Raw genomic sequence first — 14,639 nt, forward strand, 5'->3', positions numbered from 1 at the left:
CTCAGAAGGAAGATGTTCCACTCCCTTCATCATTTTTGTGGCTCTGCACTGGACTCTCTCAAGCAGTTCCCCGAGGTCCTTCCTGAACTGAGGGGCCCAAACTAGACACAATATTCCAGATGTGGCCTCAGCAGGGCAGAGTAGAGAGGGAGGAGAACCTTTCTCAACCTACTGAGCACAGCCCTTCTAATCCCCCCTCAGGATGCCATTGGCCTTTTGGCCACAAGAGCACATTGCTGGCTCATGGGCAACCTCCATCCACCAGGACCCCCAGGTCCTTTTCCCCTTCACTGCTCTCCAATAAAACATTTAAATGCAAGAATTACCAATCATATGGTATGCCTGTAGCTGGTCTCAAGAGTTCAGAGAGTTCTCTACTTCCTTTTCTTTCCCTCTGGCAAGAGTTGAATGCTTAAGGCTCTCTCTATTCCACAAAGGCTTCAAGCCAATCACATGCAGTAGTAATAATGAGTGTAAGTGCAGTGCTAGGATGTGGAGGGTTTCCTGAGAAACAATATGCAAAGTGTTTCTTGTTTGAAAAATTCAGAACTCTGCTCCTGTTTCTGATGCAAGTAGCAGTGGTCAGGCCACACCTGGAGCCCTGCCTGCAGATTTAGTGCCTGCTGGCCAAAAGAGATGTGGACAGGCTGGAAAGTGTTCATGAGAATGATCAAAGGACTGGCAGACCTGCTGTGTGGGGAAAGACTGAGAGAGCCGGGTTTGTTCAGCCTTGGGAAGGGGAGGCTTAGGGGAGTCCTTATTGCCACATACCAGTACATAAAGGGTGGCTCCCAGGATGATGGAGACTCCATTTTTAAGAGGAGTCACATGGAAAAGACAAGGGACAGTGGGGACAAGTTATTGCTGGGGAGATTATGATTGGAACCCAGAATAAACTTTTTCATCATGAGAACAGTTAGACATTGGAATCACAGAAGCACAGAATTGTCAGGGTTGGAAGGGACCTCAAGGATCACCCAGTTCCAAGCCCCCTGCCTTGGGCAGGGACACCTCACACTACAGCAGGTTGCTCACAGCCACATCCAGCCTGGCTGCAAAAACCTCCAGGGATGAGGCTTCCACCACCTCCCTGGGCAACCTGTGCCAGTGTCTCACCACCCTCATGGGGAAGAACTTCTGAATCTACCCATTTCTACTTTTGCTCCATTTCCCCCAGTCATCTCCCAAGATAAGTAGTGGATTTCCCTGCACTGGTCAGTTTTAAGGCTCAGCTTGACAAGGTGCTGGGGCAGCTCATTTCAACTACACTAACACCTAGAAAGGTTGGACCAGATGATCCTTGGGGTCCCTTCCAACCTGGCATTCTTTGACTCTGTATGAATCTGTGATTAATTTGTTTACCTTGCAGAGACCAGTTCTTAAATGAAGCAGGTGTTAACACTGTACCTGAGCTGCATCAAAAGATGTGTTGCCAGCAGATCCAGAGAGGTGATTCTGCCACTTTGTTCTGCTCTGCTGAGACCTCACCTGCAGTATTGTGTGCAGGTCTGGAGCCCTCAATACACAAAGGACATGGACCTGATGGAGCAGGTTCAGAGGAGGGGGTTCGAGCAGCTCTGCTATTAGGACAGCCTAAAGGAGCTGGAGGTGTTCAGCCTGGAGAAGAGAAGGCTCCAGGGAGACCTAATAGCAGCCTGCCAGTACCTGAAGGGGGATAGAGGAAGGATGGAGAGAGACTGTGTGCAAAGGCCTGCAGGGACAGGATGAGGGACAATGGCTTCGAACTAGAGCAGGGCAGATTTAGAGTGGATATCAGGAAGAAGTTCTTTACTATGAGGGTGGTGGAACACTGGAACAGGTTGCCCAGGGAGGTGGTTGAGGCTCCTTCCCTGGAGATATTCCAGGTGAGGCTGGACAAGGCCCTGGGCAACCTGATCTAGTTGGGGATGTCCCTGCTGACTGCAGGGAGGTCAGACTGGATGAGCTTTGGAGGTTCCTTTTGGCCAGTCTATGATTCTATGATCCTATGCAATCTTCTAGTCCAACCCCCCTGCCAGCAGAGGTACACCTAGATCAGGTTGCACAGGAATGTCCAGGACTCCACCCTGAAAGATGGAGAACTGCTGGGACCTGAAGAATAAAAAGCTCTAAGATCATTACGATGGAGAAATATTCCTCAGAAGTATGCATTTTTCTTGTTATTGAGAGAATCTTTTCCAGAAACTATAAATAGTTCCTTGATTTTCTGAATGATTCCAAGCATTAATTTAGTTTATTTCCGTGTTTATTTCCGGATTTAGTTTATTTCTGTGACCCACATTGCTGTACAGATGAAGGATTCTTTAGGGTAAAACCACAGCTCCTTCCCTATTACTGCAACTTCTCCCTAACTCCAAAGCCCTTGTGTGCCTCTCTCTCTAGCTCTATAAGCTGGAGAAAAAGAGATGAGCTCTGTTGTTTGCCCTAGGGGCTCCTGTAGTGATGCATTTAGCCACTCACTTGGTTGTACAGCAAAACAAGAAAGCTTAGCTGCTCATGCATGTTGATCAGAGGGCTGGAGATCCTCTCTTATGAGGACAGACTGAGAGAGTTGGGGCTGTTCAGTCTGGAGAAGAGAAGGCTCCAAGGTGACCTTATGGCCTTCCAGTATCTGAAGGGGGCTACAAGAAAGCTGGGGAGGGACTTTTTAGGGTGTCAGGGAGTGATAGGACTGGGGGAAAATGGAACAAAGCTGGAAGTGGGGAGATTCAGACTGGATGTGAGGAAGTTCTTCCCCATGAGAGTGGTGAGAGCCTGGAATGGGTTGTCCAGGGAGGTGGTTGAGGCCCCATCCCTGGAGGTGTTTAAGGCCAGGCTGGATGAGGCTCTGGCCAGCCTGCTGTAGTGTGAGGTGTCCCTGGCTATGGCAGGGGGGTTGGAACGGGATGATCCTTGTGGTCCCTTCCAACCCTGACTGATTCTATGGTTCTATCACATCCTACCTTAGCAATGGCTGGGAATTCAGCTAACAAACTCCATGTGATTTTCAAAAGCTCCCACAGGCTGAGCCACTATCTCTCTGTCTGTGTGGCTTCAAAGCCACTGTTCTGCTTCAACCACTGTTACAGTTTGGAACTAAAATCTATGCATACAATGGTTTGGGTTGGAAGGGACCTCAAGGATCATCCAGTTCCAACCCCCCTGCCGTGGCCAGGGACCCCTCACACTACAGCAGGTTGCTCACAGCCACATCCAGCCTGGAAACCTCCAGGGATGAAGCTTCCATCACCTCCCTGGGCAACCTGTTCTGGTGTCTCCCCACCCTTACTGTCCAGAATTTCTTCCTGATACCCAGTCTAAATCTCCCCTCATCCAGCTTAAATCTATTTCCTCTCATCCTATCACTACAAGTCCTTGTAGAAAGTCCCTCCCCAGCTTTCTTGTACTGCTCCTTTCAGGTAGCTGAAGGCTTCTGTAATGTCTCCCCAGAGCCAGCTCTTCTCCAGGCTGAACAGACCCAACTCTCTCAGCCTGCTGGAGAAATTTAGTTGTAAACAGACTTTTCCAGAGGATTGGGACAGTCTGAGAATGGTGGGCTACTCAGAGTTCAGATTGTAACAAAGAGAAGTCCATCTCTCTCAGCTGGCCTGAAGAATAGCTTCTATTCTGCAGTACAAGCTGCTGTCTCCATCTCTCACTGCTCCTGCTTGGGCTTTGGGCTTTGCTCTTCTCCCTCTGACCTTGGGCTTCTCTGTTTTCACTTCTGTAAGGTACAGTGGGGTGGAGAGGGAGCTCCTGTGGTTGTACAGCCTTCTGGGGCCCTTTTGTCCCCAGGAGGGGATAAAAGAGCTGAATTAAAGTACAAGGGAGGGCTGTGCTGTGTTGAGCTGTGTCTGTACCTATGTAACTACACTCTGTGCGTGGTTATTGCCTTCTATACTCCTAGATTCACTTTCTTTTGTAAATACAATTCAATTTTTACTTCCAAATTCTGAGTGTGGTGAATTTACTCTTTGATTCTAAACAAAGTTATCTGGGGGGGGGAATCCAATCCAACCCATAACAACCACAAATCATTATTTTAAATGCTTTTAGGAATACATTTTTGAATGTAGGAATCACTAGTTCTATGCACTCCTGTTCTACTTTCCTTGCACCCTGAAACTGTGAAGGTATTTTTTTTTCCTCTCTCTCTCAGACCAAAATTTCTTGTTCAGAATCTTCTCCAGAAAATGCCATCATCACAGAATCACAGAATTTTAGGGGCTGGAAGGGACCTCAAAAGCTCATCCAGTCCAACCCCCCTGCCAGAGCAGGAATACCTGGAGCAGAACACATCCAGGTAGGTTTTGAATATCTCAGAGATGGGAGACTCCACAACCCACCCTGGGCAGCCTGTGCCAGTGTTCTGTCACCCTAGCAGTCAAAAAACTTGTCCTCCTGCTTCCATGGCATATTCCTCATAAATGGCATATGTAAGGTATCCACTATGGCAAGCAGGGAACTATAACAAATGCACACACTGCATGTGGCACACTGCTGGTAATCATCCCTGCTACATGTTCCAGTTTCCTATCTCCTGCTGTGTTAGACATGCAATCCTGTTATCTGAAGGGCTTTGCACTGCTTTCTCTCAAAATGATGTTGCATAATAGATGTGTGACCTGTAATCAGAATATTTTAGGGAAAGCAGCCTTATTTAAGCTCTTGCTCTTTTATTTGGTGTATTGAGGCTTTTACACTTAATGGGATTATGAATTTCAATTCTAGGCTTGCACATTTAATTTCCTGGGTTTGGAAATGTGTTCTTGTGGCCAAGAAGGCCAATGGCATCCTGGGCTGGATTAAAAAGGCTGTGGTTAGTAGGTTGAGAGAGGTTCTTCTCCTCCTCTACCCTGCCCTGCTGAGGCTGCATCTGGAGTATTGTGTCCAGTTCTGGGCCCCTCAGTTCAGGAAGGACCTCCGGGAACTGCTTGAGAGAGTCCAGCACACAACCACAAAAATGATGAGGGGAGTGGAACATCTTCCTTATGAGGAGAGCCTGAGGGAGCTGAGGGCTCTGGAGCTTGGAGAGGAGGAGCCTGAGAGGTGACCTCATTGCTGTTGATAAAGATGTGCAGGGGGAGTGCCAAGAGGCTATAGCCAGGCTCTGCTGGGTGATGCCCAATGCCAGCACAAGGGGCAGTGGTGGAAGCTGAGGCAGAGGAAGTTCCATGGAAACAGGAGGAAGAATATTTTCCCTGTGAGGGTGACAGAGTGGGTGTCAAGTGGAGGGGGCCAGGCTCTTTTGGGTGGTTCACAGTGATAAGCCAAGGAACAATGGGTTCAAATTTGAACACAGAAGATTTCATCTCAACATGAGGAGAAACTTCTTTCCAGTGAGGGTGACAGAGCCCTGGAACAGGCTGCCCAGGGGGGTTGTGGAGTCTCCCTCTCTGGAGATATTCAAAACCCACCTGGATGTGTTCCTGCTCTGGCAGCAGGGTTGGACTGGATGAGCTTTGGAGGTCCTTTCCATGCCCTGACATTCTGTGATTTTTCCTTTTGCTCATTTTCCTCTCTGACCCCTTGTGAGAGCTGCCTGATCCCCTGGTTAGATCTCCATTTCCACCCTCCCAAGAGGAATGAAGCAAAACCATTCTGTAGTAGTGTTGAAGTGTTCATCACTGCCAGAATGCCATGCATGCAGTTCAGGCTTCACAACAGAAAAAGCTGGAGCCTGAGGCACAGAGCCCCAGTTTTGTTTTGCTATGGTTAATTATGAAACCTGTCAGCTGGAGCGACACTGTGATGTCTGACAGTCAAATGAGCCACCGAGGCTCTTGCAGTTTGGAAGATGTGTTTGGGTTGTCTAAATGAGGATACATTCAAAACTCAGTAACTCATGGAACTGGGGGGGAAAAAAAGAAAAGAAAGGAGAAAAAAAAGATACTCTGCATCTTTGTCTGGAAAGACTTCAGTAGGTTGTATCTGTCTGCTTCAGGAACATATTGTGGTTGCTTTTTAACCAGTGCTGGTTGGCTCAGGGTAGCAAAGCTACCAGAAAGGCATTTTCACATTCTAGCCAATGCTGATGGAAGTATTTTAATGCATATTACTGAAAGTAATGTGTCCAGTTTGGGGCTTCCCAGGTCAAGAGAGAACTGCTGGAGAGAATCCAAAGGAGAGTCATGAGGATGCTTAGGGGACTTGAGCATCTCCCCTGTGAAGAGAGACTGAGAGCCCTGGGGCTGTTTAGTCTGGAGAAGAGAAGGCTGAGAGGGGATCTGATCAATGTCTATCAATAGCTGAGGGGTGGGTGTCAAGTGGAGGGGGGCAGGTTCTTTTGGGTGGTGCACAGTGATAAGACAAGGAACAATGGGTTCAAACTTGAACAGAGAAGAGTATGGGTTTTTTTTTTTTTTACTTGGCTTGGGTATGCAAAGAACTTGAAAAACAAACCAAAAGCCTGTTGAGGAGAGAAGTGTGTTGTATTACCTGTGTTTTAACCTTTAGCTGAAGACTCTGCTAGCCTAGAAGACTTTGTAAAACCTATCTGACCTTTCCTAACTGGGATTTAATCCCTTTAGAAAGGAGTCATTTGTGTGTGTTTCCCCCATTTTTCTTGCTGATTAACAGAAGACCAAGGGATGGATGTTGTAGAACATCAAATAGAAAACCTAAAAAAAAAAAAAATTAAATCCCCTGTGAAGAGAGACTGAGAGCCCTGGGGCTGTTTAGTCTGGAGAAGAGAAGGCTGAGAGGGGATCTGATCAATGTCTATCAATAGCTGAGGGGTGGGGGGCAAGTGGAGGGGGCCAGGCTCTTTTGGTGGTGCACAGTAATAAGACAAGGAACAATGGGTTCAAACTTGAACAGAGAAGATTTCACCTCAACATGAGGAGAAACTTCTTTCCAGTGAGGGTGACAGAGCCCTGGAACAGACCGCCCAGAGAGGTTGTGGAGTCTCCTTCTCTGGAGACTTTCCAGCCCTGTCTGGATGTGTTCCTCTGTGACCTGTGCTGGACTCTGTGGTCCTGCTCTGGCAAGGGAGTTGTACTCCAAGATCTCCAGAGGTCCCTACCAACCCCTGGCATTCTGTGAGCCTGTGCTGTCTTTTCTTACACCTAGAAGAAGCCTAGGAAAACAGATATGCCCTGCACCTTTCTGAAATGCTAATGCAGCTGGGCTCTAGCAAACAGAAATCCGAGGCCACAAGGATGAGCAGAGGGCTGGAGCTGCTCTGCTGTGAGGACAGACTGAGAGAGTTGGGGTTGTGCAGTCTGGAGAAGAGAAGGCTCTGAGGAGACCTTCTTGTGGCCTTCCAGTATCTGAAGGGGGCTACAAGAAAGCTGGGGAGGGACTTTTGAGGGTGTCAGGGAGTGATAGGACTGGGGGGAATGGAGCAAAACTAGAAATGGGGAGATTCAGATTGGGTGTTAGGAAGAAGTTCTTCCCCATGAGGGTGGTGAGAGACTGGCACAGGTTGCCCAGGGAGGTGGTAGAAGCCTCATCCCTGGAGGTTTTTGCAGCCAGGCTGGATGTGGCTGTGAGCAACCTGCTGTAGTGTGAGGTGTCCCTGCCCATGGCAGCGGGGTTGGAACTGGATAATCCTTGAGGCCCCTTCCAACCCGGACAATTCTGTGATTCTGTGAGTCCAAGCACCACAGTGGAGACACACTGATAGCAGCAGCCTCACTGACATTTAAAACTAAGATGCCACATTCCAGCTCAGTCATCTCAAATAGACTCAGCTGCCAGTGCAACATGAAGTAGGGAAGAATCTAATGATCAAGCCATAAAGGCTTTATACAAAAGGGCAAAGGACCATTTAAGTCAGATATCAGTTTGCAGCACTTGCAGATCACTGCTTATGCTGTACTATTTTCACCATTTCTGCCCAATTTTATATTTACCATTTCTCCAAAATGTCAATGACAAAAGCAGATTTCCACATCAATCTTATCCTATTATTGCTCTATTTTCACAGTAATTTAGACCTTAGGTAGCTCTGAACAGCAGCCTCATGTCCTTGTGCACAAAAGCAGCAAAGCTAGTTGGGAATTCTGTCAGCAAGAGCAGAAAAGAAAGAGTAGAGGAACAGACGCATGGTTTCCAGTCTAAGGGACAAGCTGAGTGGTGCTGTTGATACACCAGAGGGACAGGAGGGTATCCAGAGGGACCTGGACAAACTGGAGAGGTGGTGCCCAGGTGAAACCTCATGAAGTTCTGCACCTGGGATGGAGCAATCCTCACTATCAATATAGACTGGGGGAGGAGGTGATAGAAAGCAGCCCTGGCGAAAAGGACTTGGGGATGCTGATGGATGAGAAGCTGGACAGGAGCAGGCAGTGTGAGCTTGCAGCACTGAAGGCCAGTGGCAGCCTGGGCTGCATCAAAGATGTGCTGCCAGCAGATCCAGAGAGGTGATTCTGCCACTTTGCTCTGCTCTGGTGAGACCTCACCTGGAGTACTGTGTACAGGTCTGGAGCCCTCAATATAGGAAGGTCATGGACCTGATGGAGAAGGTTCAGAGGAGGGCCATGAAAATGACCAGAGGGTTGGAGCAGCTCTGCTATGAGGACAGGCTGAGGGAGCTGGGGGTGTTCAGCCTGGAGAGGAGAAGGCTCCAGGGGGACCTAATAGCAACCTTCTAGTACCTGAAGTCTAGAGAGAGACTGTTTGCAAAGGCCTGCAGGGACAGGATGAGGGACAATGGCTTCAAACTAGAGCAGAGCAGATTTAGATTGGATGTGAGGAACAAGTTCTTTACTGTGAGGACAGTGGAACACTGGAACAGGTTTCCCAGGGAGGTGGTTGAGGCTCCGTCCCTGGAGATATTGAAGGTGAGGCTGGACAGGGCTGTGGGCAACCTGATCTAGTTGGGGATGTCCCTGCTGAGTGCAGGGAGGTTGGACTGGATGACCTTTGGAGGTTCCTTCTGGCCTGGACTATTCTGTGATTCCATGATTCTATGATATTTTATTACAACATTTCCATTTCAAGATTTTTTTTCCCAATACGATCAATAAAATTATTGCACCAATCTGCCTGCCCTCTTCTAATCATAGAATCATGGAATCAGTCAGGGTTGGAAGAGACCACAAGGATCATCCAGTTCCAACCCCCTGCCATGCCCAGGGACACCTCACACTACAGCAGGCTGGCCAGAGCCTCATCCAGCCTGGCCTTAAACACCTCCAGGGATGGGGCCTCAACCACCTCCCTGGACAACCCATTCCAGGCTCTCACCACTCTCATGGGGAAGAACTTCTTCCTTACATCCAGTTTGAATCTCCCCACTTCCAGCTTTGTTCCATTCCCCCCAGTCCTGTCACTACCTGATACCCTAAGAATTCCCTCCCCAGCTTTCTTGTAGCCTCCTTCAGATCACTTCATGCCAGTAGTAGCCTGGTCCTTTGGTAGCATCATCACAGTAGAGGTTACCTAGTGCCAGCCTTGCCATGATTCTCCACACTCATCTATGATTACTGATGGTTTGCCACTTTGCCAACATTCATTTAAGCCAAACTGAACTGAAGTCATTGGGGGCATGGGGGGGAGGGAAATAGATTTTCATTGTATTTTTTCTGATTTTGCTGCTGAGAGTCTTGGTGCTTCAAAAATCAGTTTGTACAAGTCAAAACACATTTGCCACAAGGAGAGAAATCCCCACCCCCTGCCTTCCTGGTGCTGTTTCTTTTCTATTACTCAGGGAGGGGAATGACTTCTCTGAGTAGTATTTAGAGAGAAAATATTTTTTATTTAACTTGGAAAGGGAATCTGGTATAAAATAAGAAGCCACAGAGCTGACAAGGGAATCTGCCTGACAGCTGTCTGTTTGGAAGAGGTCTTTGCCTGTAGCTAAAGAAAGAGATAAAAGAAGAGCATAATTAATGCTAGCATCTCCCCTGCTGGCACACACAATGACAATGCTTGCACTGTGTGCTCCTCACTGGGTACAAGTGACCTTTACAGCTCACTCAGCATGTTGGCTGCATTGTGCACAGCACTGTGCTGGGTGTGCTGGAAGGTGTCCAGAGAAGGGCCACGAGAATGAGCAGAGGGCTGGAGCTGCTCTGCTGTGGAGACAGCCTGAGAGAGTTGGGGCTGTTCAGTCTGGAGAAGAGAAGGCTCTGAGGAGACCTTCTTGTGGCCTTCCAGTATCTGAAGGGGGCTACAAGACAGCTGGGGAGGGACTTTTGAGGATGTCAGGGAGTGACAGGACTGGCAGGAATGGAGCAAAACTAGAAATGGGTAGAAATCTAGATTGGATGTTAGGAAGAAATTCTTCCCCATGAGGGTGGTGAGACACTGGCAGAGGTTGCCCAGGGAGGTGGTGGAAGCCTCATCCCTGGAGGTTTTTGCAGCCAGGCTGGCTGTGGCTGTGAGCAACCTGCTGTAGTGTGAGGTGTCCCTGCCCATGGCAGGGGGGGTTGGAACTGGATGGTCCTTGAGGTCCCTTCCAACCCTGACAATTCTGTGTGCTACCTATGAAACTGTATTTTGCTCTTACCATCATCCAACAGAGGCAGCTTGTGACAACACATCTGTGTTCTGCTAATTCTTTTTCTTTTCTCCCTGGCTGCCAGTTTTACAGATCTGCCTGATCTGTTCATATGGATCTGTGGTTTAGGTGTTTTTTCCATGTTATATTCATATGTATCTGTGGTTTAGTGTTTTTTCCATGCTATATTCATTTGTATCTGTGGTTTAGGGTTTTTTCCATGCTATATTCATACGTATCTGTGGTTTAGGGTTTTTTTTCCATGCTCTATTCATATGTATCTATGGTTTAGGGGGGGTTAAGTTCTACATTCATATGTGTGTTTTGGGGGTTTTTTTTAAGTACTATATTCATCTGTATGAAAGGACATTATGGAGAGGTTGGTGCTGGTCTCTCCTCACAGGCAATTAGTGACAGAACAAGAGGGAACAACCTCAAGCTGCAGCAGGGCAGGTTTAGGCTGGACAACAGGAAGAATTTATTCCCAGCAAGAGTGGTCAGGGATTGGAATGTGCTGCCCAGGGAGGTGGTGGAGTCCCCAAGCCTGGATGTGTTTCAAGGTGGTTTGGATGTGGTGCTTGGGGATGTGGTTTAGGGATGAGCCTTGCAGAGGAGGGTTCTGGGTTGGACTTGGTGATCCTGAGGGGCTTTTCCAACCTGAGTGTTTCTGTGATTCTGTGATGTGTTTGGGGTTTTTTAAGTGCTATTCTCATATGTATCTGTGTTGTGTTTTTTCTCTTTTAAGTGCCTTGCTACATGGGAGTCGTTCCTCGCATCTCAAGCAGTGCATCTTCGTGTGGAAGAAGACTCTGAAGATAAGCCTTGAGTAATCTCTCTGCTTGAGCTCTTCTGCCTTTTCCATGCAGTTTCTCCCAACCAAAGAAATGCTTTGTATGAGGTCAGATACTCTCTTAAATTGAAGTGTTAAAAGAATCAGTGAAATGCAGGAAATCAGCTTGCTGAAACTCAGGTATTTCACTCCTGAAATACATTTTGGAACATGCTCTCTATTGCTTTCTGTTGCTTTAGCTCTTATTTTACATATTTTTATGCAAGTGTTTGCATACAATTGTTTTCATAAATATGGCATAATTTGGATATGAAAGTATTTTAAATATGTAAAGATAGCCCCATTTTAATAAAAAGTTTAATAAGGAAAGCTTGTCTTGACTCTCTATCCCAGTCTTTAACTAGCCTTCGGTACTTTAGCATGCCTGTTAGATACTCTTGTTGGAGTCATTTCCTGTGCTTGTAAAAGTACCTAACATTTATTACAGGATGTTAGGGGTTGGAAAAGACCTCAGGAGATCATTGAGTCCAACCCCACTGACAGAGCAGGACCAGAGAATCCATCACAGGTCACACAGGAACACACCCAGATAGGTCTTGAAAGTCTCCAGAGAAGGAGACTCCACAACCTCTCTGGGCAGCCTGCTCCAGTGCTGTGGGACTCTCACAGTGAAGAAGTTCCTCCTCATGTTGAGGTGGAACCTCCTGTGCTGTAGTTTATATCCATTGCCCCTTGTCCTATCCCAGGGTGCAACTGAGCAGAGGCTGTCTCCTCCCTCTTGACCCCCACCCCTCACATATTGATAGACATTGATCAGATCCCCTCTCAGTCTTCTCCTCTCCAGACTAAACAGCCCCAGGGCTCTCAGCCTCTCCTCACCAGGCAGTGCTCCAGTCCCTTCAGCATCCTGGTTGCTCTCCCTTGGACTCTCTCCAGCAGATCCCTGTCCCTCTTGAACTGGGGAGCCCAGAACTGGATAAATATTACACGAACACAGCCTTTCAAGGAGCTCTTTAGGATTGTTGGGTTATGGAAAGATGCTAAACCTGTTCTGTGAGAGCCCTGCTGCTTTAAGGGACTGTTCGTTCAGTCTGCAGTATTTACCTGTCTGCAAAACATCCTCAGTTTCACATTTCTCAAAAGATAAAGAAAAAACCTGGCAGCTCATGAACAAGGCTGCTTCTACAATGACAGAGTGTCAGTCACAGCACTGAGCCTGGATGCACTGATTCTGGATGCATTCCTGGGTGACCTGTGCTGGATTCTATGGTCCTGCTCTGGCAGGGGGGTTGGACTCGATGACTTCCAGAGGTCCCTTCCAACACCTGACATCCTGTGAGCCTGCCAACAAAGAGCTTCCAGTTGAGGTTTGCAGGACCTTACATTTATTCCCATGGCTGACCCTCCTGTTATCCTTATTTCCTCCCTCTTTGGACAGCCATTGTGGAAGAGAAGTGGATAAGAAAGGAGAAGAGAGTAGTGCATTAAAATGATTAGGCTGATTCACTCATGCAATATCCATCAGTGTTCCAGTCATTGAATTATTCCACTCAAAAGGTCTCTGAGTCTGCACTTGTAATTCCTGCAGTTACAGAATTTCACAGAATCACAGAAACACTCAGGTGGGAAAAGCCCCTCAGGATCACCAAGTCCAACCCTACTCTACAAGGCTCACCCCTAAACCAGATCCCCAAGCACCACATTCAAACCACCCCAAAACACATCCAGGCTTGGGGACTCCACCACCTCCCTGGGTAGCATATTCCAATGCCTGACAACTCTTGATAGGAAAAAATTCTTCCTACTCTCCAGTCTAAACCTGCCCTGCTGCAGCTTGAGGCTGTTCCCTCTTGTTCTATTGTTAATCACCTGTGAGAAGAGACTAACACCAACCTCTCCACCACCTCCTTTGACATACCTGTAGAGAGCCAGGAGGTCTCTCCTCAGCCTCCTCTTCTCCAAACTAAGCAGCCCCAGCTCCTTCAGTCACTCTTCATAAGATTTATTCTCCAGGCCCTAAATGATAATATCAAGACCCAGGCTCCTTACTGTAATATGATTAAATCTGCATTTTTAATGAAGGTATGTTTTACATATTTAATGAATGACTTCTGCATATGAAGTCATTCACTAGAAATGTCTGCTAAGAGTGAAGTGGCTGTAAATTTGTTCTCCAGGCCCTTCCCAGCTTCCTTGCCCTCCTCTGCCCTGGCTCCAGCACCTCCACATCTCTTGTATTGAGGTGTCCTAAACTGGACACAACACTCGAGGTGTGGCCTCAGCAGAGCTGAGTCCCAGGGGACAATCCCCTCCCTGCTCCTGCTGGACACAGCATTTCTGATCCCAGCCAGGATGCCTTTGGCTTTCTTGGCCACCTGGGCACACTGCTGGCTCCTCTTCAGCTGCTTGTCCATGAGCACCCCCAGGTCCCTTTCTGCCAGCAGCTTTCCAGCCACACTGCCCCTAGCCTGTAGTGTTAGTTGTTCTCCCTGGTAGTGAAGATAAGCAAGCTCCAGCATGAATATGGAAAGAAAATTTCAGGAACAGCCTAACCATGGTTCTAGCCTTGCAGAACAGCAGGGCTTCAGCTGTGACATTCCCTTTTTGTGTTGGTATTGTGTGAGCTTGCTCTTGGCAGTCACCTAATGGCTGCAGGGGCTCTGTTTCTGAGCACACAGCAGCATGTGGGTGGCTGTGGACCTGTCCAACCTGGATAGGTGGCTTTGATCTGCAAGTGACACCATGGCCTTTTCAGCAGTTCAGAGAAGACTGCCTTCCTGCTGCACACATGAACTATCAATGAAAGTTCAAGCCTTTTTTTTTTTTTTCCCAGTTGAATGCTTCAGAAGTGTCACAGGAATTGTGCAGCTCCCACCTCAGGCAGTTCACTGTGAGGCCATTCAGCAAGACCCACACAGACTGAGAGCTGGGCACAGAGGAACCTCATGAGGTTCAACAAGGAGAAGTGCAGAGTCCTGCACCTGGGCAGGAAGAATAAACTGCAGCAGGACAAGTTGGGAGGGGATCTGCTGGAGAGCAGCCCTGTGGAGAAGGACCTGGGAGTGCTGGTGGACAACAAGTTCTGCATGGGACAGCAATGTGCCCTGGGGGCCAAGAAGGCCAATGGGGTCCTGGGGTGCATTGAGAGGAGTGTGTCCAGCAGAGCCAGGGAGGTTCTCCTCCCCCTCTACTCTGCCATGGTGAGGCCATGCCTGGAATATTGCATCCAGTTCTGGGCTCCCCAGTTCAAGAGGGACAGGGATCTGCTGGAGAGAGTCCAAGGGAGGGCTACAAGGATGATGAAGGGACTGGAGCAATGCTGGATGAGGAAAGGCTGAGAGCCCTGGGGCTGTGCAGTCTGGAGAAGAGAAGAGAAGGCTGAGAGGGGATCTGATCAATGTCTATCAATATCTGAGTGCTGGG

At 48.1% G+C, this 14,639-nt stretch overlaps 1 protein-coding gene across 1 annotated transcript in view; it reads left to right on the plus strand.

Annotated features, from left to right (window-relative positions):
* SNX7 (sorting nexin 7) overlaps positions 1 to 11,413 on the plus strand; it is a 66,267-nt gene extending 54,854 nt beyond the window's left edge. The window contains exon 9 of the mRNA XM_054384035.1: positions 11,172 to 11,413. Within this exon, the coding sequence (XP_054240010.1) occupies positions 11,172 to 11,252 (81 nt within the window). The 3' untranslated portion in view covers positions 11,253 to 11,413. The remainder of the gene's footprint in view (positions 1 to 11,171) is intronic.
* Positions 11,414 to 14,639: the final 3,226 nt, after the last annotated feature.

This window comes from Indicator indicator, chromosome 10 (genome assembly GCF_027791375.1).
Source record: "Indicator indicator isolate 239-I01 chromosome 10, UM_Iind_1.1, whole genome shotgun sequence".
Classification (NCBI taxonomy): domain Eukaryota; kingdom Metazoa; phylum Chordata; class Aves; order Piciformes; family Indicatoridae; genus Indicator; species Indicator indicator.